The sequence below is a fragment of the Pholcus phalangioides genome, unplaced genomic scaffold, assembly GCF_987345545.1.
Source record: "Pholcus phalangioides strain wild (caught in Gottingen) unplaced genomic scaffold, Ppha-v1.0 ptg000002l_1, whole genome shotgun sequence".
NCBI classification, from domain to species: domain Eukaryota; kingdom Metazoa; phylum Arthropoda; class Arachnida; order Araneae; family Pholcidae; genus Pholcus; species Pholcus phalangioides.
Window position 1 is genome coordinate 15215371 of NW_028301595.1, and position 27407 is coordinate 15242777.

General features: G+C 39.7%; 1 protein-coding gene across 2 annotated transcripts in view; it reads left to right on the forward strand.

Moving 5' to 3' along the window:
• The first annotated feature begins 280 nt into the window (after positions 1–280).
• LOC149089457 (tyrosine-protein kinase Src42A-like) overlaps positions 281–27407 on the forward strand; it is a 76876-nt gene continuing 49749 nt past the window's right edge. Inside the window, exon 1 of one of the 2 annotated variants that reach the window (XM_089238704.1) lies at positions 281–1028. In XM_089238704.1, coding sequence (XP_089094830.1) covers positions 595–1028 — 434 coding nt within the window. In that variant the 5' untranslated portion in view covers positions 281–594. The remainder of the gene's footprint in view (positions 1029–27407) is intronic. The other variant, XM_089238709.1, reaches the window with a different exon arrangement.

Genomic DNA, 27407 nt, shown 5'->3' on the forward strand with positions numbered 1-27407 from the left:
GTCTGGGGGGGCACGATGATGATGATGATGTCAGCTCATATATACATTAGATCAGTCGACTCCACCTTTGACGCTCCACCTTCTCCGCCCATGGTGCTGCCTCGGGTGACAAATTTGAAGAATGAGAGTGATCGAGAAAATTCAGCTAAAAAATGAGGTCGTCGATTCTTCATTTCGATAAAGGTTAGACCTTGTTTACATTTAATAACTATAGATGGCGCTAAAACATTAACCTCCGAAACATCATTGTAGCGCTACCTGGGCAGAGGGGTTTTTCTCCATTCGCGCAAAGCAGGTTGCCGTCGTCTCATTCAATCATCAATGGGTCAAGCCTTCGGATTCCGTCAGCGCTGGCTCAGCAGCTGAGTCAAAGTAAACAGATCCCTTTAAAAAAAAAAACCATTTTGTCGGGTGTGTTGATTGAATAATACTTTCAGCCATGGATGTGCCTGGATTTCTTCCATCGCTTCAATTGGTTCTTTTCGGATAATCTCTGAAGGAATTCTTATTTATTATTATTTTCTCTGACAACCAGTGCGTCTGACAGGTGTCAGATCTTTTGGATATTTTTGTGAATAATCTCTGCGCGAGGAGATGGGCAACTGCTTCAGCCGGACGACGGTCTGCAAGAACACCAAGAAAGAAGTCATCATCGGCCACCAGTCCCCGGTCGAGAGGACTATCCTCGACAACTGTCCGGCCTCCCTGTCGACCCTGGGCGTGCAGACGCTCGAACCTCCGTCCTCCAACATGCGATACGTCGACCCGGCCATCCGCAGCGTGCCCACGCTCCCCCCGGTGCCGTCGGACTCGGACAACTCGTCCGGATCCAGCACCAAAGTCTTCGTCGCGCTCTACGACTACGACGCCAGGACCGACGAGGATTTGAGTTTCAAAAAGGGCGAGCACCTCGAGGTGCTCAACGACACTCAGGGTGACTGGTGGTTCGCGAGGTCCAAGGCCACGAAACAAGAAGGATACATTCCGTCTAATTACGTCGCCAAGCTGAAGTCCATCGAAGCCGAACCGTAAGTCCTCTTTAATTAATTCAGTTCAATTTTTTTTAGGGGGGGGGGGTGCGGCGTCTGATGTGGGCCTACCCGTGGCCTTTTAATGTTTTGAACCGGCCTATGATTACCTTGCATTGCAATAAACATCAATTTTGTCTGACTATGTAGGCGATAGTTAAGGCTAGTATACTGGTCAAGGGTCCCCCTTGTGGACATGGCCCTTAACATTCATAGAGGCAGTACAGTACCCACAGGTTCCGATGCCTCTACATAGGGGTTCATGATGATAATCAGATCTTTTCAGTAAATGCTACGATTTCTCAGAGATAGTATGTAAATTGGTAAGTGGGTACTTTTCCCAGGCCGTCTTAAGGGCATCACCCCCCCCCCCGGGCAAATTCATCTTTCTGAGGCCTACTACCTGACTAAAAATGATTGTTTACCGATTTTCATGTTTAATCTCTAAAATCTTGAGGCTCACAAAATTGAGGCCCTCTCCAAAATCTTGAAAGACCTCTCCCCATACCATAGGCGGAGATAGACTTGGAAGTCTGGGGGGCACGATGATGTCAATTCATATATGCATATATACATTGACGCTAGGGAGGCAATGGGCTTCCTCCCCCCCCCCCGCCGCATCTCTGCCCATGCCCCACACGGGCCGGGCCCGTGAGTCAAGACCGCGGTGGCGGCAACAGTACTTAACCTTGAAATGGGCGTCATGGCACCCACGGGGATGGGGGATCCCTGGGGTCTGGGACAAATACCATAATTTTTTGTTTTTTCATGCTATGAATTCACTATAGAAAGGCCCATGAAAAGTCTGGCTTTCGGGCCCGCCAACGATCCCACCCGGGGGACCATGATCCTGGGACGGAATCTTTAAATGGCGATTACTCACCACACCCACAAAATATATGTAAAATCGGGGCTAAAGAGAACCGAAATTATTTTTTGCACCGGGCCCCGCCCTGGTTGGCCAAGGCCGTATAGCGTATACACGGGTCCTGCCACCCACCTCCCCCTCGAAATGTGAAAAATGGGTGATTTTATTATATTGAATCAAGGCCGCCCTTACCAGACGCGAGGCTGAAAATAGCGAAGCCTGCTGCGTCTCAACGATTTCAAGGCACCAAATAAGAGTGTAGAATTCCCCCCCCCCCTCCTTTGCCCCGATTTTATATATCTTTTTAGGGCGGGGGGAGGGGAATCGCCATCCATCATTTCAGAATATGGGGAAATACGGAGCCCCCCACCCCCCAAAGCTCGGCACGACCGCACCTGTCGCACACTCTTAAAAGTGGTTGCCCCGTTGCTTACCTCCCTCCAGTTCTGGCCCTGGGTCACCCAGGGCAAATACTGTATCACCAAGCATTCTGTCTGCATCAAATTTCAAGAAGAAACATCTCGCATGTTTCTTGGGGGGGGGGGGGGGTTCGCCGGGGGTTTCCACCGAAAACCCCCAACCAGTGCCGTCTTAACGCATGGGCCCACCCGGGCACGGCCCGGTTGCCTCAAGCGAAGAGGGGCCTCACTTAAATGAGATTTGGTTGAAATTTTTCAGAATTTACCAGGTAGGGCCTCAGAAAAACCACTTGGCCCGGGGGCCCATGATGCTCTTAAGACGGCCCTGCCCCCAACCTAGGTATCTAGACCCCCCCCCCCCAATCCCTTAGAAAACTGAAATCATACATTCGTTCGAGGAACCAATCAAACAAGAGAAAATGAAGTTCGTTCTTGGCAAAAAAAAAAGGGCAGAAGAAGGGTTTGGAAAGGGATTGTTAAAAAATAGCAGCGCCTCTCTCGGATGGTCTGGAACCTCGAACTTGCGGGATTCGAATTATCGAGACTCTGCAGCTGCTGACAACGTATGGCCCACGGGCCAAATGTGGGCGTCGGAGCTCTTCGTCGTGCTCCGCCGAATATTTTTAAGGAGATATCTGATAATATAATACGTTGAAAAACGATTAAATTATTAAATTTAAAAAAAAGAGTTGAATCGATGAAGTCCGCATCCTCTTAATTTCGGAATAGGTGACAGAAAAAAGTGATCAGTGAAGGAAGTAATTTTGGAATCAGTGAAAGAAATGGTTTCAGAATTTGATAAACAAATAATTTCAGAATCCCTGACGGGTGAAAGAAATAATTTCAGAATCAATGAAAAATAATTTCAGAATCCATGAGAAATCTATCAGAATAATTTCAGAATCAATGAAAAATAATTTCAGAATCAATGAAAAATAATTTCAGAACCAATGAAAAATAATTTCAGAATCCATGAGAAATAATTTCAGAATCCATGAGAAATCCATCAGAATAATTTCAGAATTTATGAGAAATCCATCAAAATAATAATAGAATTTATGAGAAATCCATCAGAATAATTTCAGAATTTATGAGAAATCCATCAGAATAATTTCAGAATTTATGAGAAATCCATCAGAATAATTTCAGAATCCATGAGAAATCCATCAGAATAATTTCAGAATTTATGAGAAATCCATCAGAATAATTTCATAACCCATGAGAAATCCATCAGAATAATTTCATAATCCATGAGAAATACATCGGAATAATTTCAGAATTAGTGAAAAAAATAATTTCGGAATCAGTGAAAAAAAGAATTTCGGAATCAGTGAAGGAAATAATTTCAGAATCAATGAAAAATAATTTCAGCATCCATGAGAAATCTATCAGAATAATTTCAGAATCAATGAAAAATAATTTCAGAATCCATGAGAAATCTATCAGAATAATTACAGAATCCATGAGAAATCTATCAGAATAATTACAGAATCAATGAAAAATAATTTCAGAATCCATGAGAAATCTATCAGAATAATTTCAGAATCTATCAGAATAATTTCAGAATCTATCAGAATAATTTCAGAATCAATGAAAAATAATTTCAGAATCAATGAAAAATAATTTCAGAATCAATGAAAAATAATTTCAGAATCAATGAAAAATAATTTCAGAATCAATGAAAAATAATTTCAGAATCCATGAGAAATCTATCAGAATAATTTCAGAATCCATGAGAAATCCATCAGAATAATTTCAAAATTAGTGAAAAAAAGAATTTCGGAATCAGTGAAGGAAATGATTTCAGAATCCACGAGAAATCCATCGGAGTATTTTCCGAATTACTGAAAGCAATTATTTCAGAACAAATAAAAATTTCCAATTTTGAGGGGATGGAGCAATGATTCCTCTAAGGCAGCGGTTCTCAACTGGAGCCCTTGGGGCTCCTCGTGCACTCTCTAGGGGCTCGAGGAAAATTAAAAAAAATAATTATAATATTTTTTAGTAGTAAACAGAAATCAGTAACTTTGATGAATAATTAAAAAGTTGGCCTACGGGGCTCCGCCATAGAGTTTTTTTACTTAAAAGGGCTCCGCGAGTCAAAAAAGGTTGAGAACCGCTGCTCTAAGGATTATAAATATCGCAGTATGACTTGGTGTGGTGGCCCGCGGGCTTCAGGGAAGACTCACTCTACTGTAATAGAGAAACAAAAAATAAGTATCGGAGAACACACACAGAAAGGGAAATCGGAAAGTAAAAAAATCCCTGACCTCTGGCGGCGCTATAGATACTAAAAATAATTTTGTATTGTATAAATAAATATCAGAGTCCGCGATCATTTCCTGATACACGATTTGTAAATTCCCTTCCGCCTTCACTGTACAGCAGGCATCTTCAACCTGTTGCTCGCGAGCACCACGCCAAAAGTGCTCTATGCCCACGTCCGATTCCGTGCTCGCGAGCACTTAAATCGACGTCCCGATTTAAGACACCTTTATACAAATTGTATTCAAGGATTAAAATAATCTTGATTTTTTTTTTTTTTTTTAATGTGCATTCTCGTAATGACGATCTTGCTATAAGGGTGCTCTCTTCGTTTGATGATGGGTACAGGAGGCAGTGCTCGCGGTTAGAAAAAAGGTTGAAGACCCGTGCTGTATATAGGAAGGAAAAAGAAGTATTTATAATTATTTCAGGTTTTTTAAATTACTGAATTAATTAATTATACAACAGAGAACCCGTTGATTCGAATCGCGAAATAAGAGAAGTAATTTACTTCTCTTATTTCTTGGGCAGGAATGGAATGAATCTCTCCTCGGGATCTCATCATTGGAGAAATAGGGCAGAAAGAAACATGTCCGTTTCATGTTAATTCGGAAGGGAAGAATTTTTGTGAGGGGCGGAGTTCCTCAAGCTTCCAGAGATGCCACGCATGTTTGTCTTAATAGTACTTACTTTTTTTTTTTGAATCCCTTTGAGTCCACGGGCGCGATAGTGTCGGTACATGCAAGCAATATACGTATGTGAAGAATTTTTTCCGTTTATCGTATGAAGTTGGATTTGTGTCTGCAAAAATCACGCCCCCCCCCCCCCGCCCGAAAGGCTATTGATATTCGTTGTCACATGTTTGCCGGTGATGTAATTCGAGTCGGGAGCATGTTTCGTGCCGAACTGGAGATGCAAAGCTCTCGACAACAATCCTTAGGAGAATATTCTCTGCAAGGACTGCTATTAATAAAGAACTTGAGAATATTCTTCAATGAGAATATTCTCCTGTTATTTATGTTACAGTCCTCCTTGAGGGAATTTTCAAGAATATTCGTAATAGTGTATATTTTAATAAACTTAATCGAGAATATTCTCATGGAGGATAATAGTGCAGAGAATATTCTCATCGAGGATAATAGTGCAGAGAATATTCTCATCGAGGATAATAGTGCAGAGAATATTCTCATCGAGGATAATAGTGCAGAGAATACTCTCATGGAGGATAATAGTGCAGAGAATACTCTCATGGAGGATAATAGTGCAGAGAATATTCTCATCGAGGATAATAGTGCAGAGAATATTATCATGGAAGATAATACTATAGAGCAGCGGTTCTCAACCTTTTTTTGACTCGCGGAGCCCCTTTTAAGGGGCCGTTAAAGTATTACGTCATCATCGACGGGGGAAAGGGGGTTTCCGATTTGCTGACTTTTGATGACAAGCGGGGGGGGGGTGGTTCGGATAATGCTTACGTCATCAACCACCCTTTATGAAGACATGAGTTGGATTCAGAGGGGCAGAGCTGATGACGAAATTTTGCTGACCAGGGGGGTCAAAAATGGCTAAAAATTTGCTTACGTAATACTTGAACGACCCCTAATAGAAAATTTCTACGGCGGAGCCCCCGTGGGCATGTTTTTTACTTATTCGTCAAACATACTGATTTATTTTTGATTTACAAAAATTTATAATTTTTTTCCATAATTTACTGGTTTTTTTCCCTCGAGCGGCCGCGGAGCCCCCGGAGAGTGCGTACGGGCTTCGCGGAGCACCGCTGAGCTAAGAACCGCTGTTGTAGGGGTTCCCTAATTTGTAACAGTATACATTTTATTCAAATTCATATAAATTCTACTTGGTAAAAGAAAATCAAAGAATTTCCCCCTTAATCACATCATACTATTTCCAGTGCCCATCATTAGCAAATCATATTAAATATGAATTTCAATATTATACCAATCAATAATAGACTTTACAGCACGTATACAATGCACCTATTGCAATATTAACTTCACGACAAAAATACTTTTCAATGTGTCTCAATCTTTTGTTAGATTCCTCTTTTTGAACTTGAATGATTTATGAAATGATGACAAGAACTTTTGCGTATCTGATCGACATGAAATCTTCATGAAGATTCTGTTATATTTGTGAAATGCAGAACTTGATGCATCTGATCTTGCGAACACTGTATTTCGAGATTTTGGAGAGGGCCTCAAGTTTCAGGTTGGTGACACAATGCCCCAAATGTTAAATAACGATAGAAGTTTAGAAGGGATGTTTCGAAATTTTAAGGCAGCATTGAATCATCATTGACAACATCACTAATATATATCAAACTGTTCTAGAGAAAAATCGTTTTTCTTATCAAAAAAGAATAAAATCATCTGTTCGATCGAGTCTTTTACAAGAAAAACTGTCTTCTCTTTTAGCTTTATTGTGCATTGAAGCTGAGATATAACTCGAAAGTTAGATTTTGATGACATTGTCTCAATGTGTGTGATTTGCTCATATGAGAGTGCGAAAAAAACATTTATTGTAAGATATTTCATTGAGAATTTCACATTACATTTCGCGTTTAAAATAGTGCATATATCTCCCCTTTTTTTATGTGTTTACAAACATGTTGTATTTTCTGACGTACCAAACCTCTTCCACAACAGTCGAAAGAACCGCCCCCCTCCAATGTGTCTGTTGCCCAGCGTGCCTCCACCATCTAATCAAAGTCGGGCTCTATAAGTAGGTTATGCAAACTGGCAAGCAGGTATTTTTAGGTGGGTTGAGGGGGGGGGAGGGATTCAGAAGAATTATGAATTTTTGTCCGAAGCCTGCGATGCCACGACTCAGGAGTCTTCAGTGCCGGGAAGGCCTCATAACAGTTTGATCTGGTTAAAATTTTGGAGAGGGTAAGTATAGCTGGGGGAGGGGGGGGGGCTGAAATTTTTACTTTTATTTCGGAGCCTATTTACCCGGGGGCCTATCATACTGTTATATGACTCTGGGCTTTATTAAAATCAGCAAAATCTCAATCACAAAATCAGCAGCAAATGCGAATTCTTGTTCGCAATTAACTTAGTTTATCTGCTTTTGTGTCACCCTAAGGGCTTACTTCATCGCTTGTTGGGGGGGGGGTCTGTATTCATTCTGGCACCCCCCCTTCCCTTAATTTTTAAGGGAAAAAGTAAACTTGACGCCCTTTTCCTGGTCCAGCACCGGCGGGAACAGACCCTCCCCCCTGTTGTAGCCCTGGTCAACCTTTCGATAAAAACCTTCTGTTGTGAAATCAAGTGTGCTTAAATTTTTAGGAGTTTCTATTGGATGGTTGATGATGATGGGGGGGGGGGGGAATTCTACATTTAAAAACAATGTACTATTTTATTATTTTTTGTGGTACTCCTTTTCTCCTGATGCCCTAAGCACGTGCTTATTTTGCTTAATGGTTTATCCGGCGCGGTTTCGGACCCAGATGGGATTGGAAAAAAAAAGTTCCAGCCCAATCACCAATGATTTAATTTCATGCACAGTGCCCTCTATCAACATAAATTTGAACTATTTTTCAGTACCAAAAAATAATCCCCCCCATTAGAATAACTTTTGCAAACCCTATTCAAATATACCAATTCCTTCAATATTTTTTGAGTTTTTAAACTACTTACGAATTTATTACCCTGCACATGCATTGGCGGGCGGACGCAATAAGGGAAGTGTGGAGCTGAGATATTTTGGTGTTTTTCACCATTAACCCCCACACGTCAAACAGTGACTTTGCTACAGTCAAACTCGGTTATAACGACTTTGGTTGTAACGACACCTAGACTTTTAACCTCGGTATTCGGTGACTCGACGTTCGCTGTTTTATGTGGAGAATGATAATTAATCTTGCTTCCAAAGTCGATGAAAATACACTGAAGAGCCAAAAAAACTGGTAACACCTGCCTAATATCGTGTAGGGCCCCCGCGAGCACGCAGAAGTGCCGCAACACGACGTGGCATGGACTCGACTAATGTCTGAAGTAGTGCTGGAGGTAATTGACACCATGAATCCCGCAGGGCTGTCCATAAATCCGTAAGAGTAAGGGGGGGGGTGGTGGAGATCTCTTCTGAACAGCACGTTGCAAGGCATCCCAGATATGTTCAATAATGTCCATGTCTGGGGATTTTGGTGGCCAGCGGAAGTGTCTAAAGTCAGAAGAGTGTTCCTGGAGCCACTTTGTAGCAATTCTGGACGTGTGGAGTGTCGCATTGTCCTGTTAAAATTGTCCAAGTCCGTCGGAATGCACAATGGACATGAATGGGTGCAGGTGATCAGACAGGATGCTTACGTACCTGTCACCTGTCAGAGTCGTATCAGGGGTCCCATATCACGCCAACTGCACACGCCCCATACCATCACAGAGCCTCCACCAGCTTGAACAGTCCCCTGTTGATATGTAGGGTCCATGAATTCATGAGGTTGTCTCCATACCCGTACACGTCCATCAGCTCGAAGCAATTGGAACCGAGACTCGTCAGACCAGGCAACGTGTTTCCAGTCCTCAACAGTCCAATGTCGGTGTTGTCGGGCCCAGGTGAGGCGTAAAGCTTTGTGTCGTGCAGTCATCAAGGGTACACGAGTGGGCCTTCGACATCGAAAGCCCATATCGATGATGTTTCGTTGAATGGTTCGCACGCTGTCACTTGTTGATGGCCCAGCATTGAAATCTGCAGCAATTTGCAGAAGGGGTTGCACGTCTGTCACGTTTAAAGATTCTCGTCAGTCGTCATTGGTCCCGTTCTTGTATGATCTTTTTCCGGCGTGAAATACGGCGTGTTACGTGGAAACTGTTTTTTGGCTGTGAAATAATTTTGAAATGTTTGCAGACTTGCTGTAGCACTTCATTTTTCCAGCCAAGGAGTTATTTATAGGCGATAATTGGCGATTTCGCCGAAAATTGGCAATATTTTTAGTGAGAATTGCCGGTGTGGCGAGTTTATGATGCCAATTTACCGTATTTTTCTCGATAAAGTATGGTCACCCTGATCCATGGGTGGACCCTGATCATAGTAAAATGCCTTAATTTTTATGTATGATTGCGTCTGAGTATATTTTTCATAAGAAAATGTCAACCTCGGTTGCAGCGACAAAATATGAAGGAACCTTCGATGTCGTTATAACTGAGTTTGACTGTATGCAGTCAAAACTCAGTTGACTGCATGACCGAAAACTGCAGCAGTATGCAGTTTACGATTTTCGCATTTCCTGGCTTAGTAGGCTGTAGTGGCAAAATTTAACGGCAAATTCAGAGAAAATGATTGGTCAAGAAAATTAGACTTGGAATGAGAGGAGAGGGTGGCTAAATTTGTATAGCTCACAAAGCGGCAAAATCGTAAATTTGTGTTGGTAAAAGTCAGGGGAAAAATTCTGTGAAGACAAAAAAAAACAGAAACCCTTAAAAAAACGTTTAGAAGGTTATGATTTTTTGAATTGCAATTCTTTCCACAGGAGTTTTGGTCAGGGAAAGTCGTGGAAATATTTGAGTTTTAATCAGGGAAATGCCGGGAAATTTTTGAATTTTTAGGTCAGGAAAAAAGCCATAGGAAATTCTGAGCTTCCGTCTAGGAAAAGCAGGGAAATTTTTGCGATTTGGTCAGGGAAAAAGTCGGACAAGTTTTGAGTTTGGGTCTGGGGTGGTTGGAGAAGTTTTTGATAATCAGAGGAAGTTAGGGAAATTTTTTGAGTTTTGCTAAGAGAAAATCATAGAAATTTTCGAGTTTTGGTAAGGCAAAGTTAGGAAATTTTTGAGTGCAAGTCATGGAAAGTTAGGAAAATTTTCTAGTTTTATTAGGGGAAGTCCGTGAAATGTTTGAGCATAAGTCAGGGAAAGTCCGGGAAATTTTTGAGTGCAAGTCAGGGAAAGTTAGGAAAATTTTCTAGTTTTATTAAGGGAAAGTCCGGGAAATTTTTGAGTGCAAGTCAGGGAGAGTTGGGAAAATTTTCTAGTTTTATTAAGGGAAAGTTCGGGAAACTTTTGAGCATTAGTCAGGAAAAGTCTGGGAAATTTTTGAGCATGTCAGGGGAAGTCTGGGAAATTTTTGAGCATAAGTCAGGGAAAGTCCGGGAAATTTTTGAGTGCTAGTCAGGGAGAGTTGGGAAAATTTTCTACTTTTATTAAGGGGAAGTCCAGGAAATTTTTGAGCATAAGTTAGGGAAAATTCTCGAGTTTTGGCTTCGAAAGTCAGCGAACTTTTTTTAGTTTTGGTTTGAAAAAGTCAGAAAACTTATTGAGTTTTTGTCTGTGAATGTCCAGTGAATGATCAAGCAGATTTTGCTGCTGACCTTGAATGAACTGCAGTCCGTCTGAATATAGATTCAACCTCCCAGCATGGTTATTTTGTCATCCCCAGGCCATCTCTTGATGCAGCGCAGGAGACTGCACTCCTGTATATAAGGCGGGGATCAAATTAATGTGTCTCGACTGTCTATAAAAATACATTAGAGGAAATTTCCTTACATATCGTTGAGTGATAGCGACGTTTTTTTCTTTTTTTCAAATGCTCCATAACGAAAAAAAGCCTTGTTATTTTACAACCTATCGCAGCGGTGAAACTGTGTACGTATATCTCATAGCCTGTCACCAAGCCATTATCAGAAATTTCCTTTTTTTTTTCCCCCTCCTCGCGGTGGTTCCCATAATAACGTTCCACAGCCAGGATGGGAGTCGTAGGCGGATCCGACACGGCCATTAAGCCGAAAATGTTCAGAGGGATCGAGTATGCGTTAATGGTGGTAGTGGCGATAAAGCGAGAGCTGCCTTCCTTGAAATGCGGTAACGACGACCACGAATCACCGACAGACAGACAGACACTGTCGAATCTCATCTTATCATCGTCGCTCTCTTTCCTCCAATCTACCGTTTCCTGCTTCCATCTATGACGGTGATAACAGCGATGATAATAATCGTTGATGATGATGATGGTGATACATAGTGTGTTACGATGTTCCCACAGAGGGGGACGTGTGTGTGTGTGTACCGGCGGTGGGTTCCTTCTGAAGGTCAAAGCCCTAGAAAGTGGAAGAGACACAGAGAGAGAGAGAGAAGCTTCTATATCTTCCTCAACGGTAGAAGAGTTGGAAATCAATACCCTGTGTATGTATACGCAGAAACACAACTGGCGAGCGACTAACTGTGTCCCGCCTACACATAAAAGCCAATACGTCAGTGATGGTGGGGTCAGAGGCAGAAGACACTGACTCCTCTCTCTCTCTCTCTCTGGATGGTGGAAGAGTCTCTCATCATGGGGGAAAAGGTAGTAAGTCACAAAGAGAAGTAAGAAAAATAAGAAATGTCTGCCCTTCTTTGGGAAAAATAAGATGAGAGAGTGAGTGTAGGCGGCGGGATCGATTTTTCCTCGTTTGTGTGTGTGTGTTTCTGGCTGCGAGGAGACTTTTGCACCGTCTCACTGCTGCTCTGTGCCCCGTTTTCAGCTGCAGGTCAGTAACTTTCGACCACCTCCATTCGGAGACAATTATGATGACATTTGGGAATTTTCCCATCATCTAGATTCTTCCGTTCATCTCCGTCTACAGTCCCCATTGTATGAAGCAAAGGAATTTGCAGTCGATTCGTTGGAAAGCCGTGAGGAATACCGTGAGAGCGTGGTTGCAGACAGCATCTAGACGAGAAAACACGATGTAGTGTGAGAGAACACTAATGAAAACTATGTTCTTCTCTGCAGTCAAATCCCGTTATAACGAACCCCCCAAGATACCAGAGAAACCACTTCGCTATAAAGGAATTCCAGGTTTTTGCATTGGTCCTATGTAAACTTATCTGGGGGATTAGAAAAGTGTTCGTTAAAACGAGATTTTCGCTATAACGGTTTTCGTTAAAACGGGATTCGACTGTATTAGTACTGACCCGTAGACCCTATGGTAAAATACCGAAGGTCAAAGCAGGGCTATATAGTTACGTCACATTAGCCCTGGCCAGAGGAGCTCTGCCATAGAAATTGATTCCGAAAAGGGCTCCGCGAATCGAAACAGGATGAGAACCACTGAGCTGAGCCTCGTGGCATACTCTGTGGAACACGATTTGTTGTTTCTGAAGGACCCAAATAAAAAAAAACCGCTGAGCTGAGCCAATGAAAATCAATTTCAAAGACAATGAGATAATCATAAATTATGAGAGTTGAGGAAATAATGAGAGAAATAATTTCAGAAATACTGGAAATTCAAAATATATATATATAGAGTAATTGTTTTCAGAATAAGAATTGAGGAAATAACGTCGGAATTAATGAAAACTCAGAGTTATTGAGAGTTGTTCTCAGAACTAATGAAAATTCAGAATAATTGAAAGAAATCTTTTTCTGAATTAATGAAAATTCAGATCTAAAGTTCAGAATTTAAGAAAAAATTGTTTTCAGAATCAACAAAAATTAAGATCTGAAGAAAGAATTTCTCAGAATTGAACGAAATTTTTTTTTTCTCTCATTCTCTCTCCTTCTCTCAGGATTAATGAAAATTAAGAGTAATTGAAAGATATCTTTTCTCTGAATTAATGAAAATTCAGAATAATTGAAAGATATCTTTTCTCTGAATTAATGAAAATTCAGAATAATTGAAAGATATCTTTTCCGAATTAATGAAAATTCAGAATAATTGAAAGATATCTTTTCTCTGAATTAATGAAAATTCAGAGTAATTGAACGATATTTTTTCTGAATTAATGAAAATTCAGAATAATTGAAAGATATCTTTTCTGAATTAATGAAAATTCAGAATAATTGAAAGATATCTTTTCTGAATTAATGAAAATTCAGAATAATTGAAAGATATCTTTTCTGAATTAATGAAAATTCAGAATAATTGAAAGATATCTTTTCTCTGAATTAATGAAAATTCAGAATCAAAGAAAAAATTGCTTTCGATTTACTTTCGCATTCCCATAAGTTTGACCCTGCAGTGTGTAACCTCTAGAAATTCTCACCAGTTGGAAACCGATACCATAGTCCAGCGTTTCTCAACCGTTCTGAACCCAAGGATCAGTAAAATATCTGAAGTGGAAGTGAAGAAAGATTTATATGGCGGGACCTATCTGTTTTCAGACATTAGCCGCCCTCAAAATGGGCTCCTTTGGGAACCTGTGTGAACGGGAAAGACAAGATCGTATTTGTATGTGTAAAGTGAGAAAATATCTGAGATGATTTGACAGATTCCCCAACTCACAGCACGAGTTGCGTGACCATGTGTCCCGTATTTTACGGGAGATTCCTGTATTTTTCTCCGATCCGACTTTATACAATTGTTCCGATCTTTACTTAAATTATGAAAGTTATCTTCATTCATCATTTTATGAATTATACTATGATAATTATGACTATAGCTGATAATACCCATCTCACACACGGTAATGGTAATAGTTTTTTTTTTTAGATGAACATTTCAAGTTACTGTGAGCTCCAATGGTCCGTCATTTTTCACTCATCCACAATTTTTACCCACTTAAACAACAATTGGTAATTTTGCCAACTTGTGGCAATGTTTAAGAAAACAATTGCTGTATTTTGCAGCTAACTGACCTGAAAAACGGCAAAATATCCTGTATTTTGCCGTATTTCCGGTGAGTTTCCAGTCTTTTTCCCCAATGAAAATCGTCCCGTCATGATGTCCCCACTTTTTCATGAAATACATTATAGTTAACTGATTTTATCTTTCCACCACTCATCAGCAATTTTAGCAATAAGCAAATTTTTTCATAAATTGAATTTTTGGCTTCAATTTACTCCATATTTAATATCGCTACAAACGGTGTTCTCTCAATTAGATAAGGTTTTTTTATATAAGTGTGAAAGTGTAATTTTTCCTACTTGGGAACTCGTAAGAGTATTACTAAAATCAATAAAATGTATCGATAGAATATTGCTAAAACCAATAAGAACTTTTTTCATTTGATTAGAATTACAATGATCAAACCTGTCTGCGGATAACGCGGACCATAGGTTGAGAAATGCTGCCATAGTTAGTCACCTGATATACAGTCAATTCCCGTTTTAACGAATACCGTTATAGCGAAAAAAAATCTCGTTTCTCCGAAAACTTTTGGAATTCCCCCTAATAATTTTACATAGAAACGATATAATATAATCTCGAATTCCTTTATAAAGAAATTTCGTCCATTTCTCCAGTCCCTTGGAGTTCGTTATAACGGGATTCGACTGTATTTTCAGTTTGGTTTCCGTTTCGTTCTGAAATACATCGCGGGGGGGGGGGGGTCCTCTCGGACTCGTCTTGAAATCTGCTAAATTGGAGACAATGAGGAGAAAGAATCGCGGAGTTATTTATTCCCTTAAGAGGAAGTCGATCTGCCGCGTGTTATTTTTATGAAGTTTACCTTTGGGGGATGAACGAATACGACGAAAGATCTTATTTGTTTTCGGATTATGATCGGGTGACTAACTTGGTTTATCCCTGTATACGGGAGAGGTCTTTTTTTCTTTTATCTGTGAAGTCTATAAAAGACCAAAATACATGAGAAAAGTTTATGATGATGGTAATGACGTCTCGTTTAAAATAGATTAAAACTTTTTTCATTTTGTATTTTCCATCCATTTTCTGCTACGTCAGTCAATCAAAGTAGAATTTCCTCGGCACAGTGTCTGGGAAAAGAAGAATAAAAGAAAGCTCTCGATTCTGATAAAAATATAATTTGGGAGGAGAGGGCCCCGAAAGATAATAATGATAATCAAGACCCCCCGGATGTTGTTACCCTAAAATGCCTCGGTAAATAACTTTAAAATGTGCCCTAAAAATGAAAAGTCATCAAAATAACGAAACTAAGTTCTCTTGAAAAACCGGTGAGATGTTCGAATGTCGAAAGAAAAAGTTTTTTGATGGCATCAAAAAAAATCATACGTAAATTTTCTTCAAGTTTTCTCTCTCTCTCTCTCTCTCGTTTAGGTTTCATCAAAAAAATATATATACATTTTCTAATAAACGAGTTCGTGAATCGGATAGAAACGCTGGCGTTATGACCGTCCTCTCCTCACAAGAGTGGGGCTGACAGGGCTCCTGTTTTGGAGCCCGACGGGACGATTCTTATCATTTTTTGTTTTTTCCCAAGAAATTCACTATTGAGCTTGAAATTCACTTCTTCAGTTTCGTGAAGAATCTGGCCGGACGGCCCTGTCGCTAGATGTGAGAGCAATGACTGGGGAGGGGGTATTGGGGTTTTTTTTCAGTAAAGAACGAAAAATGAAACCCTCCCTCCCCCCCCCCCCCCGAGAAAATTTTGTGTAAGCCTGTGGTTAGGAAGCCATGTTTTATTTTATTTTCGCAAGGAATTCAAGCATATTTTTTCATACGGACTCAATGCAATCAGTGTATTCATATAATTTTTCCGATCTTTTCCATTTTCCAAAATGTTAAAGTTAAAATATATCGTGAATATGCCAAAAAAATGCTTGAATATTCTAAAAAAATGCCCTAACAATGAAAAAAATAAAATGCAAACGTCATCAACATCCGGTCCCTGATAATAATTATTATCGAGAGAGATGGAGTAAGACTCGATGGCGTTGGCCAATTTATGTTAGAATTTCGGACTCAAATACCGTAGCTTTTTTTTTTCTTTTTCCGGGAATGGTTTGCTTGGTTTAGGGCAGTGTTCATTTGCTGGTCCGCAAAAAATTTCGCCAAATCAGTGCAGCGGGTACACAATTTCACGTTTTAAAAATGAAATACTGTCTCTCTCTCTCTCTCTCTCTAAATTTGTTTTTATTTCTACTTTTGCGGTCGGCCGATATGATTAACAAAAAATTATTTTCCCTATTTATTTTTATTTATTTTTTGGTATGTAAATTATTTCTCCTTTTCTTTGTTTTTTGCCGGTCCGCAACTTATTTTTCCTACTTGTTGCCGTCCGCAAAATTATTTCTTCTATTTATTGTCGTCCCACCGCTTATTTTTTCTATTTATCGCAGGACCGCAACTTATTTTTCGTATTTATTGCCGTCCTCAGCTTAATTTTTCTATTTATTGTCGTCCGCAAAATTATTTCTTTTTATTGTCGGTCCGCAACTTATTTTTCCTACTTGTTGCCGTCCGCAAAATTATTTCTTCTATTTATTGTCGTCCCACCGCTTATTTTTTCTATTTATCGCAGGACCGCAACTTATTTTTCGTATTTATTGCCGTCCTCAGCTTAATTTTTCTATTTATTGTCGTCCGCAAAATTATTTCTTTTTATTGTCGGTCCGCAACTTATTTTTCCAATTTTTTTTTTTTTCATCTGGCCGCGAAACAGTTATCCCCTAAAATAGGGTTTACATCTCGTGAAGTAGGATTGTACAATCTCTTCAGTCCGCGGGCGGGCTCTGCGGTATTTCCGCCGCTCGTTGGCCTGTAAATGGTTTATCCAAGGTGACCGACTATATAGCACTGATTTTACTTGGCATTGCCGTAATTTTGGCGTCTCTTTCTTTTTTGAGATGCGTCCATTTTTCCTAAAAGTTTAGTTGGAATTTTATTCTTTCCTAAAATCATACTGAAGTTCTCATAAACCTATAAATTACATTATTATAACTATGACTCTAATTCTCATTCTCTGTCGTCTACAGGTTGGCGAACGCTCTCTAGGTTCCAGGGGGGGTCTGTAAGGTTGGACGAGAAAACAAAATTTTTATTTAATGTTCTTACATTATTATGTGCTGAATATTATTCGGTAAAGGTAAAGTGTGCCCGTGGCCTTCATCTTATTATTGGCAGGGGCAGCAATTCTCACCCAGTTCTCCGCGGAGCCTTGGGCTCCGCAATAGCTCCAGGGCAATAAAATAAATCGGTGAATCTGATAAATACAAAAGAGGCTTGTGCGGAGCTCCGCCATAAAAATTATATACTAAAAAAAGGGAGACAGAAAAAGTTGAGAACCACTGGGCAGGGGGGAGCGGCGGCTTTTGTCTTATTAGCACAAAAGGCCCGTGGAATACAAAAAAGTCACAAACCCTTGTTTTCCAGACCTACATAAATTGCAACTACCCCAATTCCTTACAATCCCAATTTCCGCGTTTTTATTCTCATCACCAATTTTCATTTCATTCTAGTGGTCCATTGATAACGGCAATCGATTCCGATTGAAAAACGACGAGGAGAGAGTTTTATCTCTCCTTGTTCTCCATCTTATCTCTATAAAAGTTTCAACAGGACATCCTCGAACCCTCAGCTGATGATTCATTCTTATTTGGACGATGCATTCTTCGCGCTCTCATTGGATGCTTCTTTATATTTAATGATCTCACCATATCTACTCACTTTGGTGGAACGATTTTTCTTTTTCCCCTAATGGGTGAGAAAATGAACAGTTTGGGGGGCCCCCGTCCTTTTTTTTTCGGAATATAACCATGTAGAGAATTTTATCTTTTTCCCCCCTTATTATTTCAGCTTCTTAAGGACCACTTGCATTTTTTTTATATAAGGAATTTCTTTTTCCGTCGGTCCGTCCGCGTATAATTCAGTCGTGAGTCCACCATTTCTCTTCCCCACCTCCATCGTGTGGAATGAATGGCATGCCATGCCTCTGAAATTGATGGTATGTGAAATAATATAATGTAGAAAGAAATGGTAGGAGAGAGGGAAGAAAAGAATGCTGTATATATACTGCCGGATGTGTTGTTGTTGTTGTGGTGCCTTTGTTGTCGTTTTTATTTGTTGCTGCTGCTGCTGGATGGATGATTGTAGGAAAGCAAAAGAATAGAATTTCGTTAGAATTTCTTGAAAGAAAAGCTGGAATTTTCTCTGGATATTGCTGTATGGGAAAAAAAAGACAGCATTAAAAAAACATTATCGGTTCTTTCCTTTGGTCTTATTTATTTTGGTCTTCATGTTGATTATCCATTTGAGGATGGAGTCATTCGTGTCAGATACTAGAAAATGGTTGTTATTGTCGGAAAGCTCATTGACACCCTCATGAATGTGGTTTTTTTTTTAAAACTTTGTAAACAATTAATTCGTTTGATTAGTTCTTCACCAGTAATAATGGTTTGCTAATTTCCACGCAGCACCGATACTTCGCTGCTAATTCAAATGCTTTGCAATTTTCTTTTATCAGCAGTGCTTTGTAAATTTTTCACAGCAGCAATGCTTTGTGATTTTTCTCCCAGCAACAATGATTTGTGAATTTCTCCCAGTAGCAATGCTTCCCACCATCAATGGTTTGTTATTTTTCTCTCGGCAACAATCCTTTATTTTTCTCCCGGCAACAATGATTTGTGAATTTCTCCTAGTAGCAATGCTCTTTCCTACCATTAATGGTTTGTGATTCTTCTCTTAGCAACAATGATTTGTAAATATTGTCTTAACAACAATGCTCTGTAGTTTATTGTCAACAAAGGCTTTTGAGTTTTCTCCCATGAACACAGCTTTGTGAATTTTCGCCCGGCAACATTGCTTTTTAATTTTCTCCTAACAACAATGCTTTGTAAATTTCTCCGAGTAGCAATGCTCATCAGTAAAATTCTCTTACCACCAATGCTTTGCGAATTTTTTTCCAGCTACAATGTTCTGCAATTTCTCTAATCAACAAAGCTTTGTGATTTTTTTTTCTTAGCAACAATACTATATAATTTTGCTCTAGCTACAATGCTCCGTAATTTTCATATTACAGAAAGCTTTGTAAATTTTCTCTCATCAACAAAGCTTCTAAAGTTTTTTTTCCCAGCAACAATGCTTCGTAAATTTTGACCTAGCAACAATTTTCCATAACTTCCTGTTATCAGCCGTGTCTCTAATAAACAAAGCTTTCTGGGAATTTTCTCTCATTAAAATGCTTTGTGAATTTTCGCCCAGTAGCAATGCTCTGTGGCGTTTCTCCAAGCAATAACAGTTCGTTAATTTTTTCTAACAATGCTTTTGAATTTTGTCTTAGCAAAAATGCTTTGTCGATGTTCTTCACAGACAAGAAGACTTCCTAACCAATATCCCGCTAGCAATTCTTTCAACACATTTTTTCTACATATTAGTGTTTTTCATAAGGTGGTCCGTGGACCCTTGGCGAGGGAAGGTTTGATATAGGGGTTTTCTGTCTTATTCCCGGGATGTGTTTAGAAAGCAAAACAGTGACAAGAATGAAAATAAAACGACTGATTATGATACAGAGTGCAAAAAGTCCTTGGTTCCTTCAGAATATGACCATAGGGCTCGTGGGTTAGTGCTAATAAGAAAAACAAAACAACTTCACACCAATGCTTCATCTTATTCTCTCGTCTAGGTGTTGTCTGTAACCCCGCTCTGACGATATCCTCCTACCGACTTGCCAACAAACCAACTAAAAGTTCTTTTGCTAGCAGACCTCGCTATCAAGAGGGCTGGGTCAACTACCATCCGGGTCACCATTTCCATTGTTCCCGTGATCTTTTTAGCTTATCACACTAGATTCAAGACCCACTTGGCCCACCGACCAGGTCTTGACGGCGTCCACTTTCCACAACATGCAAGAGCAAGGTGAGAGAGAGAGAGCGAGCGGGCATTCTTATACATTGCATCGGATACGAATCAAAACAGGGGAGTTCAATTCCGTTCCAGAAATGGCTCGTGGCAGTTTCCCCAGCCATTGTGTGGATCGATACAATGCGATTTATTTACTTTATTCAGGCGTAATCGTTGCTGTTCGATGGGAGTGGGGTGGGGGGACTTGTTATCCTTGGGAATAGGCCCGCAAATACAAGTCTTAGCGTCTCTTCGACCAAAGAGACACTTCCTTATTCATTCTCCGCTCTCTCTCACCATTGTCCTCTTCCAAAGCGAAATAAAAATGAAGTGACCCAATTTCATTTTCTTTCTTCGAGAGAGTATATACAGTGTGTGTGTGCCTATATATATATAATAGTGTATATATTATAGAGCATGTTATTCCACTTGCTTCGGAAGTATTTTCGTTTTTCTTGACCACCACTACCACCGCGTCTGTTTTATTTCTCAACTTGTTGCCGTTGTCTTTTGTGTTTCTGTTGCTTTTTCAGACGTGTGTAAAGTCTACGTGAAAATATTTCGCGGTGCGCGAAACGAGCTACGAGGTAGAAATGACCTCGTTCTGTTTAAAAATAATAATAATAAAGCTGTTGTTTTTTTTTTTTTTCGTCTCTTTGCTCTTTAATATTGGTTAAAAAAACGAAGAAGAAAAGTTATTGATGTCTTATAATCAGGTTCAACAGGTTACAAGATTTTCATCTCTTCGGTCTGATCCTGTCTCTCCGTGAAATGGAAACTTTCTTGAATTTCAAGATTCTAGAATCTGTTTAAAAAAGAAAAAAGATGTTTAATGGTTTTTCTGTCTTTCTCATATACCTGTTTCATTTTCCAATGGCTAAAAACTAAGAAGAACAGCAACAAATAACAGTTTTGTTTTAAATACAAATACAAAAACAAAGCCACAACAGGCAAGATGCCCGTAATAAATATGGATGTCATATATTTCAAAAATACAGCAACCCAATTAAAAATGCACAATCACAAACCATCTGTGGTGTTTGGTCAGGGCAGGATATCTCCAAAAAATGGCTTTTGATCTAAATTTGATTAGTCTTGCTGATTATAACTAATTAGAAGTGAGATAAATGCACAAACACGTGCGTACGGCTGAACAACATGCTGATGTATGATATTTGCATTTGTATTTGTGTGTATGCTTTATTTTTGATTTTTAAATGACAATGAAAATGCTTATGTGTCAAAAATGGGATTTTGGAGTTACAGATATATGCATTATAAAATATTATACGATGCCCATAAAGAATACTTATGATTGTCTTATTCTAAGTATGAATAGCTTCTCGATTTACCCCAACATGTTATCATATTTCTTTTTAAGTTAAACTTTGCTTTTGAACCCGGGAGAGCGATTTTTTGTTATTTTATGTCATGTATCTCAAAAGCAGGATCAAGTAAGTTGTAAAAAAAGTATCACGAAAATATTAAGCGATAAGTGATATTTTTACCCTAGGGTTTCCAGGCACTGATCTCACAAGTTATGGGTGACCATATTTCACTGAAAACAAAGCGGGACATACATCCAATCATCAAAAAGGTCAAATTACTTCCCATTAATAAAACCAAACTTACGCCAGACAAAGAATAGTTGATGTGAGGACTCCCCCCCCCCCCACCGAGAAAATCCTGCGTACGTCTATAAACGATACGATCGCTCTCACAGTCTCTCCTTATTCGGCGTTCGTAAAAGTTCGAATTAACCAAGTTCTGCTGTATTTAACCTGGAAATTTCGTAACCATTTTTCTGGTTTTCTTTGAGTAATTTTATCACGCTCTTCCTTGTTTCTTTTGTATGTGTCTTGATTATGGAATGGGATTTATAAAGTGGTGCACCTGTGGTGCTGTCATTCACAGTCGAATGGAGTTTGTATTCAGTACATGCTTTGGTTGTCTTTTCGCGCTAAAGAAACTCGTTTGTTTTTATGGTGATCTTATTTTTTTTGGATGTCGTAGTGTCGTTTCCTCTTCGTCAAATTCACGATGAATCGGCATTTTCGTATCTCACCTGTTGTAACGCTTTAATCACGTTACTCCCTTAATTAGATTCAGTTCCGATTTGTGACGTCCATACTTTAGTGTTGAGATCAGCAATCTTTCGGGAAAATCCACTTTTTTTTACGTGGATAAACCTTTGTAATCAACCATTTGAACGAATCGTTGTATTTCCGAAAATTGACGGTCGTATATACGAACTCGGTTATAACTTCAATAATTACCGGTCGGAGCTGATTCCCATTAAGGCTAATGTTAACGAACCTTGCTTACAACGTCCATGAAAACACCGTCAAACCGGAAGATACCCAGGCCACATCGCCATGAAAACACCACCAACCTCGGATGTAGCGATACATTTGTCGTCGCTTTCGTTTCCGTTTTTATGGTGTTTTCTCAAGAAATTCCAAGAACTTCAGCTCATAAAATTGGGGGGGAGATGTTCGTCAGTAGTTGGTGCCTTAACGTTGACAAAATAATAATAATAATTACAATTTTGAGGCTCTGGCGTGCTTCTTGACATGCTCCATGCACAGGATATCACCATGTTACCCCATAACTCTACCCTTCTTGATTTTTTTCTTACAAAAAAATGTCCCGTTTTTCCAACAACACTCCCTTTAATTCGTAATCTCCGAAATCAAGGATGAAGGCAATTTGCGTGATTTATAAATTATATTTCAACAAATATGACTACAGATATTCATCTCACATATTAGCCATGTTCAAATTTTATCTCCCCCCTCCCCCAGTGAAATACATTTTAATTCACTACAGACTCACTGTATAGCATTGCATTTTTCACTAAGGATATAAGCAATATTTATAAATTTTGCCGACAATTGGCAACATCTTTTAGCGACAATCGGCGATATCCCGTATTTTACTCGATCAAATATGGTCACCCGAAATAACAACTTCATGCACAGTATTTGATTGCGTCTGATTATTCTTTCCGTTAAAAAAGATCTTGAAAACGAACGTCAACCTCGTTTGTAAGGATACCCAGGTAATGACAAAATCTTCGATGAAATCGAGTCTGACTGTAGTATACACAATATGAACGCTTATATATCTTGGGGGAGGGGAATACAGAATAAATAAAACTTGTGCCTATGGACGGATCTTGTTTGGACACAGACAACACAATAATAATCCGTCGATGTAAATACATTTTCAAATTAAGGTGCCAAACCGTCACAAGAAAAAAGTTGCATGCCAAAGACTTCGTGTCGAAAAGTATACAGTTGAGGTAAACATCGATGGTATGTTTTTATTAGAGCGATATAAAACATTTTGCAACCAGAGCGGAAAAATGCTTTTTCGACCATTGTGGAAACAATTTTGTTGTCCTCTATTGTATCTATTTGTATGGCCCTTCACGAGAGAGAGGCTAGCAGGGCCCAGATCGACCTTATACTGTATTATATTTTTCCACCACAATACATGTATTTCGTAGGAAAATCAATGTGTGTGACTAAAAGTCCTGGTTGAAGGGCCGTCAAAAACCCTGGCTTAAGATAGGTCCAATTGTTTTCAGGAAGATTTTAATTTCGAAGTCGACTGATATCATTAAAACTCACGCGCTCGTGATTCACGGGATGCACTTGATTAATTAGTGTTAGTCCTCGATCATTAAAATCATTATCTTTTTCACCTCGCGTACGCTAGTCATGCTAAAAATGCGATGACACGACATTTTTCTTCCGCCCATTCCCGTCTTCACTCGTATGTTCATTTTGCAATCAGTGGAACGCTTGGTAAATATTTTTTTTTCTCTGCAACAATGTTTTGTTAATTGTCTATACTCTACAGCAGTGATTCCCAACGTGGGTGTCAACGCCCCCTTGGGGGCGATGGAATGTTTCGGGGGGTGGTAGAAGCTGCGGGTATAACATAGGATCCTATGGGTTAGATTGCGTTGGGGGGGGGGCGATGGGAGGAAAAAAGGTTGGGAAACTATGGTCTATAGCAACAATGCAGGGCCGTAACTAGGCCGGGACAAACAGGGCACTGTCCCAGGGATCCCGAGCCTAATGGGGGGGTAGTCCAAAAAAATTTACACTTATTTTGCATAATAACAACCCTTTTAAGAAGGGATCCTGAAGGAAAAGTTTGCCCCTGGTGTCCCGAAAAGACACGTTACGGCCCTGCAACAATGTTTTGTAAATTGTCTCCCTATATTGTAAATTTTCTCCCTTTAACAATGCTTTGTAAAAAAAAAAATTCGGCAACAGCACGTTGTAAATTTCCCTTTTGTAGCAATTTTTTTTCGAATTTTCTTTAGCAACAATTTTTTTTTTCAAAATTTTCTCCAACAATAGTGCTTTGTGAGTTTTCTTTCACCAATGTTTGTATACTTTCTCCCGACAGCAAATACTTCGCAAATTTTCTCCCTGCAAACATTGCTGTGTGGATTTTTCTCCCTGCAACATTGCTATGGATTTTCTCCCTGCAACATGGTTATGTGAATTTTTCTCCCTGCAACATGGTTATGTGAATTTTTCTCCCTGCAACATGGTTATGTGAATTTTTCTCCCTGCCACATGGTTATGTGAATTTTCTGCCTGCCACATTGCTATATGGATTTTCTCTCTGCACACATTTCTATGTGAGTGAATTTTCTCCCAACAACATTGCTATGTGGATTTTCTGCCTGCCACATGGTTATATGGATTTTTCTCCCTGCAACATGGTTATGTGAATTTTTCTCCCTGCAACATGGTTATGTGAATTTTTCTCCCTGCAACATGGTTATGTGAATTTTTCTCCCTGCCACATGGTTATGTGAATTTTCTGCCTGCCACATTGCTATATGGATTTTCTCTCTGCACACATTTCTATGTGAGTGAATTTTCTCCCAACAACATTGCTATGTGGATTTTCTGCCTGCCAGATGGTTATGTGAATTTTCTGCCTGCCACACATTGTGATGTGAATTTTTCCCAATATCATTGCTATGCGGATTTTCATCTGCTAAAATACTTTGTCAGTTTAATACTTCGGTAACAGTAATACTTCGTAATTTTTTTTCTCACCAACTTTGCTTCGCAAATTTTCTTTACAGCAATGATTTGGTCAATTTTTTTTTAAGACGATGTTTCGTAAATCTTCTCTCGGCATTAATACTTAGCAAATCTTCTCCTTGCCACATTACGCTAGCATTAATGAACCTTTAACGATGAATGTCGAAACTTCTCTGAACGTTGTTTGACATCATAAACCTTTAGGTAGTATAATCCTATAGAATTACGGAACCGAATGACGTATTTTTCGAGTTCCACCTTCATGGTGTGTGGAACTATGGAGACCTCTTCTTTTCAAGCCATGTCTCGCCGCTGATGATAACTCGTGAAAAGATCCGACCTGCTTGACCTTTTTTTTTTAGTATGTAGTAGTAATAGTGGGGTTGGAACTCGCATTTCTCGTTAGTGCGTGTTGTGTGTAATAGACTGGCGCTGTTCCACGAACTCAAAAAAAAGTGGGGAGAGACGTTCCTCTCCTTCTTGACAACAAGGGCTTGAGTCCTTGAAGATTCCGTGGGAAATATTGTAAGAGGGGATTTCAGAATTCCATCGTGAATGCCGTCGACATTCTTTTTTTTTTTTTTGCACCTTTTTCCAGTGGAAGTACACTGCAGTTTTTCAACATCATTCCAATGTGTTTCTGAATCCAATATGGTTGGAATCAGAGGCGGATTTACTGTTGTGCCACGCTGGGCTATACAAATTTCGCCGCCCTTCTCCCATTTTCTTGACCACTCATTCCTCAAATTTGCCACCCTGGGCTATTAGCCCTCTTAGCGCCCTCCCCTACCTGTCGATTCCTCTGCCTATGTAACTGTATTGATCGTTCATATGCTTGCACACTCTCAAATATGCCACTGTTTTAGTCATTCGAAAACTCGTATACTGTTTTGGTAACTCAAATGCTTCAAAACTCTCTGGGGGCGGTGTTCACCGACATGGTTTAAACCTGAATTTTTGGATAAGAGATCAACATAGATTGGTTAAAACCCTGAATTTAACCAATCCGTGTCGCTCTCTTGTCAAAAAATTGTGACTATAGCTTAAACCATTGTCGGTGAATACCGCCCTAGATCATTCCTAGGGGAAGGGCGGAGGAGTAGGGGGTCTGGTGCTCCGGGTGCTGAATCAAAAAGGGTGATAAGTTTACTGTTTTCCCGTTCAAAATTCCGGGAAGAGGGACACCAAAACGGACACTGGACGCGTGACAGTAAATTTGCGTTTCTAGTGGCGACTCTAAGTCACAATCATGGCCACACACAGACGTAGTCTCTAGGACTCTCTTCTGAACACTCACATGCTTGCATACTCACTAGGACATTCTTCTGATCGTTCACTGATCTAGACCCTCGCTCTCTACTGGACTGTTATGTCATTCACATACCTACACACTGATATTTATGTCACTCTTTTGTTCACTCAATAATCTGGTCCCTCGCTTTCTATGACACTCTGTTGATCTCTCACATTCTTTAGGTCACTCTTTCGGTCGCTCACATACTTGCACACTCTCTAGATCAGAGGTTTCCAACGTAGCAGCTCTCGTTGAACCTTGAATTGTTATGAGGCTGTTCAACACACGTAACCCAACAAATTTTGAATATTTCCCTAATATATACAGGGTGTCTCACGAGGCCGTTCCATTAGCACCATGGCCCTGAGATAAAGTGATATGGTTAGACATCACCTCCTAATTCACATACGTATTCTCATAGACCATAGTGCTAGATCTCATCGTGAAGGCCGTGCCTATGCATCTTGGTAGCTTTGGGTGTTCCGTAAAGTTATCATTTAAGAGTTCTTTGTTTTAAAAATCCTCACTCCTAGCGGGTTCCGCAGATCACCGGTTAGAAATCTGTCCTCTAGATTAGTGGTGCGCAAACTGTAGGTCACAATCCCCTTTATGTCATAACTAAAGAATACCTTTATTCAGCTGGGCTAATTACCATGTATCGTACATATAATGTGATCTCAGCTAATTCCACTTGTACAATAATCAATATATCGGCTCCGTTATGCCAGAATCACGAACGTGCAATGTCCTTGCAAAAAAAGAACGTGGGAAATGTCATTTGAATGGATTCTCTACCCATGTTACTCTATGGAAGTTATTTTCCTAATATGTTTTGTAACGTGTGTTTCAATAGGGAGGATACACATTCGCGTTTCAGGCACAACTTAGATAGCAAAGCAAGTTTTCCAAACAGCTGATAAAAAAAAATTGTATGTTCCTGCTTCTGGCATGCGGCGGACGATATCAAGTTAGTACTTTTACAGGGTGACTTAGAA